General features: G+C 54.3%; 1 protein-coding gene across 1 annotated transcript in view; it reads right to left on the bottom strand.

Annotated features, from left to right (window-relative positions):
* NAA60 (N-alpha-acetyltransferase 60, NatF catalytic subunit) overlaps window positions 1-3,940 on the bottom strand; it is an 8,243-nt gene extending 4,303 nt beyond the window's left edge. Inside the window, exons 1-3 of the mRNA XM_004705828.2 lie at window positions 3,784-3,940; window positions 1,923-2,019; window positions 1,030-1,264 (exon numbers count right to left, since the gene is read on the bottom strand). Of these exons, the coding sequence (XP_004705885.1) occupies window positions 1,030-1,264; window positions 1,923-2,019; window positions 3,784-3,828 (377 nt within the window). The 5' untranslated portion in view covers window positions 3,829-3,940. The remainder of the gene's footprint in view (window positions 1-1,029; window positions 1,265-1,922; window positions 2,020-3,783) is intronic.
* Between the last annotated feature and the right edge of the window lie 2,534 nt (window positions 3,941-6,474).

Here is a 6,474-nt window from a genome sequence, read left to right as displayed (position 1 = left end):
ACACAGGCACATACAATTCTCTCTCACATACACACACACACAGACCTATGACTGTCACACACACAATTCTCTCTGGCACAAACACCCACACACAGAAGCACATACAGTTTCCTCTCACATGCACACACATGCATACACGCATGGTGTCTTTGGAACCACTTTTCTCCTGGGGAGATCTGGCATCGGCAGTGATGGCTGCATACCACGAGCGACACTAAGCCACCACTAAGCTGTGCATCTGGAAAGTGCTGGACTGGCCAGAGTGGGGTCAAGTAAAAATGAAAATGGGTTGAAAATAGAAAGACACTGACTCCTGACCTCCGTCCTACTTGCCAGAAGTGCTCATGAGAAGGTCACAGGGCCAAGGGCACACTTTTGAGCCAGGTGTCCCTGCAAGGAAAGCGACCCCTGTATGGGCCTGTGTTCCGTCCCACCAGCCTGCTACCTCTTAGGTCAGGTCTGAGGTTCCTGGGCAGGGAGTTTTCTCTGCTTACTTCACAGTGGTGTCCCAGGCATCGAGAGCTGACTGGTCAGCTCAGTAAGTATTTGTTGAGTGGATGGATGAGTGGTTGGACAGATAAATGGACTGACACATCAACAAGTGCATGGATCGATTTCCACCCAACAGGGCTGAAGTCTGACCCTCACATCCACTTGAAATCTTGGGGAACATTGAGTGCCAGAGAGAGCTCTTTTTCACCAGGTACAGCCTGATGGAGCAGTGGTTTAAGCAGTCCAGCCACTCCATAGGAAAAAGACGGCGTAGTCAGCTTCCAGGCAGATTTCCTAGGGGGAGGGCAGTTCCACTCAGAGCCAGAGGGCCAGTGTGAGTCAAGACTGACTGGACAGCAGGGGCTCAGACTTTTGGTTCTGGTGCCTTCCTGGTTTGGGAGAACTGGGTCAGCACACTGTACTCATAAGTGTACACACCTGAAAGTTGCCTGAAGGAGACCAGAGCACCCAGAAGCCAGCTGAGAGCCCTCTCCGGCCCATTTTGGGGAGTGGCATGGTCCCTGAGATAAAGGATATAAGATTGTCCATGGAGGGTGGCCACCGTTGATGTAGAGGACGTAGGTGAAGCCATCCTTGAGGACCCCCCGGATGGAGTAGTAGTAGGGGAGGTAGTGGTGCTGCTTAAAATCCCGGTTCTCGTAGAAGTTTATTGCTGTGTTGTTGGTGGTAAGGACATGCAGGTAGATGGCTTTGCAGTGGTCCTGGGCGGTGGTAGAAATGTGATCCTTCAAACTTTCAAGTAAAAGGGAACCTGGGAGGGCAGAGAAGGGTGGGCGCTCAGCAGGGTGACCGGGCAGAGAGAAGAGGGCAAGAGCCTTGCAGGAATCCACCCCGAGAGATCCACAGCCAGGCTTCTGGAACCACCCATCACCACCCAAGTCCCTACAGCCCCATGTGCAAGGCTGGCTTGTTGGTTAAACTATGGAGGGCCTGGGGGTCCTCTCCCAGGGGTTAAACCCACCATGGAGGCTTGGCCCAATACAAAGGGTAAATCTAAACCCAGGAAACATGGACTGGCCAGTCCTAGGGTGTGCATGTGGATGCCAAGGCTCAGTGGCCACATGGCCCAAGCAGGACAGGCACACACTCCAGCAAAGTGCTGAGCACTGCTGAGGCAGTGGCAACACAGAGCAGCCGTTACTCTGTATGGCAGTGGTGGGTTTGAGTGCCAGCCAAGAGCTGTCTTGGGGGCTGGAGAAGCACTGTGGACTGGGCTGGGCAGTGAGCTGCTCATCATGCCAGCCCTGGGCACCCGGCCATATGGAAAGGGGTGGGCTTCAGGCCAATGCTGAGGGGGGTTGGCAGCAGGAAATGATACAGCTCTTACTCAAGATGGTGAGACCAGAGACCCGGTGAGCTTGGCGCATCAGGACGGGCTGATGAACAGCGGAGGCCTGGCTGCCCCTTACCTATGCCGTGCTTACGGAACTCCTTCACCACGCCCAGACTCAGGATGTACGCAACTTGGGTGTCAACAGGGAAGTTGGAGGCTAGAATATCTCCATCCTACAGGAAAAGATGAAGAATGGAGTTGGGTTAATGGCGCTTCCTGTGGACTCTGGCTGGCTTTATATCTATAGGGTGCAGGATACGGTTCCCAGGAGTGGGGGAAGGGAATGGAATAGAACGGTGGAGCAGAAAGCCACCCCCACCCCCACCCCCCACCCCCACACAGACTTGAGGGTATTTGGGCTATTTGAATAAAATGCTGCCAAGATTCAAATACATACAAAAAAATAGCTTCTCCGGGCTGGTGGGGACTCGGGGTGTGGTGTGTGTGTGTGTGTGTGTGTGTGTGTGTGTGTGTACACACTTTGGTGTTCAAGAGGCAAGGCAGACAGAAAGGAAGCTTCAGAGTTTCCTTAAGGATTCATCCAAGTGGCCTCAAGGAGAGGAGGTTTAGGGGAGGAGCTGTCCACTCCCCTCTGCCTGTCTATACCATCCATCTCTCTTGGTCCCAAAAAAAGGCTTCTGGAAGACTCGTACATCCAGCCACCATGGGGCCCTTATGTTCTCCCAGCTCACAGGCCCTGCATGACAAGTATCTCTGGAGACTCGCTTTTCTGTTCTCCAACTCAGCTGGGGCCACACTCTTACCGCTGGCTCAGAGTCCTGCCAATAATGGTCTCCAGAAGTCCCGGCAGAATCCTTCTTTCTGAAAGTCTCAGGAGCCCAACGTGGGAGGTGGGACTGTTGGCATGATTTGGGGGAGTATCAAGCACTCACAGCTGTGCACTTGGGACACCCTAAACCAAGCCCACGGCCATCGAGTTGATTGACTCGTAGTGACCCTAGAGGACCAAGTAGAATGGCCCCTGTGGGTTCTGAGACTGTCACTAGAGAGTTACAGAGGGGCTGGTGGCTTCAAACTGCTGAACTTTGGTTAGCAGCCCAACGTGTAACCCGCTGTGCCACCAGGACTCTGGCTTAAAATACCGCAGGCACCAGATGTGGTTGCCATGCAATGCCTCCGTGGGCCTTGTTTCTAACAGCGATTCCTGAACTACTGCGTGAAACATACCCCAAAGGAATGTGGACAGCTACAACCCAGGTATATGGGGTACCCAGGATGAGCTTGCACCAGGGGTCTTGGGGAGCAGGTCACAGGGAAGGAGGAGAAAGCGGTTTGGATCGATGTTAATGCCAAGCAAGAGAAAAAGATCAAAAGGATATGGCTCCTTCCAGAAAATGGCAATGTTTCCTTTCCTGGGTTATGTCTTAGCACTGAGAGAAAATGACAAGAAAGCAGCGCAGAAGACGAGGCTGGGCAGGTTACCCTGGAAGACACCAACTGGGAGTAAACCTCACACGCCTGCTTGGATTTCAGCAGAAACTAAGACAAGGGCCAAAGGACCGGGGCCAAAGGACAAGGGCTGATTCTGTTACGAGCCAGGCCACACAGACTTACCTGTCTTCCATGTGTATGTGTGTATCAAACGACTCACATGAGCACATACACTCATGCAGCACTATCTAGGCGTGCAACTGGTGGCAGTGGTTACATTCTTCGCCTGGTGTTTCCACCTTCTCGCCATCTTAAGCCACACTGCTTCCCCGCCCTGGACTTGGTTGCTCTGCGCCTCAGTGTGACTGCGTGGCGGTGGCCTGGCCCATCTCTCTCTCTCTCTTGGAGATGGCCCACTGAACGAGCTCACTGGGGTTTGATGTCACGAGGATTTCTTGAGGGAGCTTGGGTTCAAGGCTTAGAGGTGACGTGCGGGCAATTGATTCCGGGGTTCCTCCAGCCCAAGAGGGCTAGCACATGCTTACCTCTTTGTGTATCTTGGTCCTACTTTTTATCTCAGCTACGATCATTCCCACGATGGCGCCTCTGTACGTCGCCGCGAGGGAAAAGAACTTCTTGTTGGACGTGATGTCACGATACCATGAGTCTGGGTACCTGAGGAGGAGAACACACTCAGGAGAAGCTTGCCCAAGGTCAAGCCCAACTAAGGGAGCCCAGGTTGCCTCTGTTCACTGCGCTGAGGTGGGTATGGGGTCTGCCCACTGCCATGGTCGCCCTCCCTAAGGGTGCAGATTACACTCAAGCCATCCCAACGCATGGCTACCCTGCATGAGCCAGAGCAAAACTCAATACAGTTCCCGAGAGCCTTCCCAAGGGCTGGTTGTGGGGGAGTAGATCAGCAACGTTTTGTTCTTAAGGGCATCTGTGGACTTGAATCTCCAACTTTTGACATTAGTAGCTGAGCATTTAACTGCTTGTGCTGCCCAGGGACTCAATCCAGTCTCCCGGGCTGTGCGCTTTATGTGAGCAGATCACCAGGTCTGTTCTCCTGCAGAGCAACTGGTGGGTTTGCACTTAACCATATGCGCCACCAGGGAGTCCCTGTCCACATCGGGGATTTGTGGGGGGAAACAGGATTTTAGAACACAAGAGAGAACCAGCCTCCCTCAGATGGAAGTATTGGGAAGGGCACCCAGAGCAGCCTGTTCCTTGACTTGACGAGTTCAGGTTTGAGGCCTCCGTTCTCTAGAACGACCACAGGTGGTGGCTTTAATGAGCAGGACTTCGTTTCCTTACACTTTAGGAGTCCAGAAGTTCAAAGTCAGAGAGATGGCTCTCAGGGTAGGCTTTCCCTGTGCCTCCTGCTTCTAGGAGGTTCCCTGCACTGGGACCCTCGATCTGAAGCACATGCTTGGCTCCCAGCTCTTCTTTCTTGGTGGTAGCAGGTCTCCCTGATCTCAGCTCGCTTGTTTAATCTTTTTTTATATTTCAAAAGAAATTAACTCAAGAGACAACTAGAATCCTAGACTGCTTCCTGCCTCATTAACCTCATGGAGGCAAGGATTTACAAACCACAAAAATGGAACGTGATTACATAATACTGAGAAGCATGGCCCCACTAAGCTGACACATATTTTGGAGGTGGGAGCCAATTCAATCCATCAGGGGGCCCATGGCTATCCATGGACAGTGGAAGAAGACTTCGTCATACGAACCCAGAGTTTCTGACACTGAGATGGAGGGCAGTCCCAGAATGCCGGCCCTGGCCACAGCCGAGTGGCGTTTACCATTACAGAACCTTCTGGGCAGTGGTGAGGCTGCAGGGCTGCTTGTCAACACCTAGAGCGACACTGGGAACAGGACATCTAGTGTGAACCCCAAGAACGCACCCGTGACAAGGCAAGATACAGCCGCAGCCAGAGGGAGCCCCAGGCAGTCTCAGAGAGCACAGGAGCTCGGGGTTCCCTCACACCCAGAGGAGAGCTGGTGGGCTGCCCTTGACGTTTTTCCACTAAGTCCTCTGCTCTGCAGGGGCCACTGATCACCTTCTAGAAGGCCTGCCCACCCAAACTGCCCTGGCCCTCTTCACGGCCCCCATCTTCTGGGAGGGTGCAGCTGGGTGGCCCTGCAGCCAGGGTGGTCTGTTTTCCACTCTCTCCGGAAACAGAGGCCTCAGGCCTGGAGAGCAGCGAGGTCAGCTGGCCGGCCACAGTTTGACACCACTCAGTCCCCAGTGTGTCACTTCCATACAAGTCCGTTCCGCTCACACTAACCCTACAGAGCGGCTCCAGGGGGTTCTGCGGTGGCACATCTTTACAGAAGCAGGCTGCCTCATCTTGCTCCTGCAGAGTGGCTGGTGGGCGTGAACCACCCACCTCTGGGTAGCCGCAGGACGCCTAACCCACTGTGCCGCTTCACTCTCTGGGCTGAAGAATCGCTTCGTTGCCCCTTTCGCACTCCCCACAGGCTCTCCGGGCTCTCTCTTCCAACCTGCGCCCCCATCCTTGCCAGCAGGCGCGTAGGTGACACAGCCAAGGCCAAGTCCCAAGGGCCCGCAAGATCATCTTTGTTGCTGCTTTGAAGGGATGCTCCCGCGTGGTTTCTTGTTGCCAACCTTGTGAGTGTGTATATCACAAGCAAGGAACACAGGAGACACAGACAAGCATAGCCAGAGAACGACGGGTACGCACAACCCCCCTCCCCAAACCACAGCTTGCCACGTGGCCCACAGATGTTTCCCTACGGCCTGCATGGCAAATAAGAACAAGTTCATGGTACACGTGCTGTTTCATGATCTGCTTTTAAATGTAATCTCTCATAGGAAATGCTTCTGACCAACAACTGCCCCTCCTTCCCCAGGTGTCTCCCCAGGGCTAGATGACACTCGCTCCTATATTTTCACAGCCTTCTGGACTGCCGAGACCCTGGCAGACCTCAGAGAGACCACAGGTTCGGTTCCAGACCACCGCGGTTAAGCATGGGTTGTCCCAGGGCCGCAGGCCCCCACATGTTTGGGGTTCCCAGTGTCTGCGTTTCGGGAGGTGGGCAAGAGCACGAGGGACACAGGTGGACCTATCGGGAGCACGGGCTGCCCAGGGGACCCAGATACGAGAGGTGAGCACAGGCTGATGGAAAGCTGGCGCTGAGAGCCTGGTGGCCACCAACCTTCAGGCGAGGCTCAGTGAGGTGAAGCGCCGGGAGGCCAGCGGCGCCCC

Source organism: Echinops telfairi, unplaced genomic scaffold, assembly GCF_000313985.2.
Source record: "Echinops telfairi isolate 266 unplaced genomic scaffold, ASM31398v2 ScPeMD7_5;HRSCAF=22, whole genome shotgun sequence".
NCBI lineage: Eukaryota > Metazoa > Chordata > Mammalia > Afrosoricida > Tenrecidae > Echinops > Echinops telfairi.
Note: the sequence above shows the minus strand (reverse complement) of the source record. Positions and strands in the feature narration are given on the sequence as shown.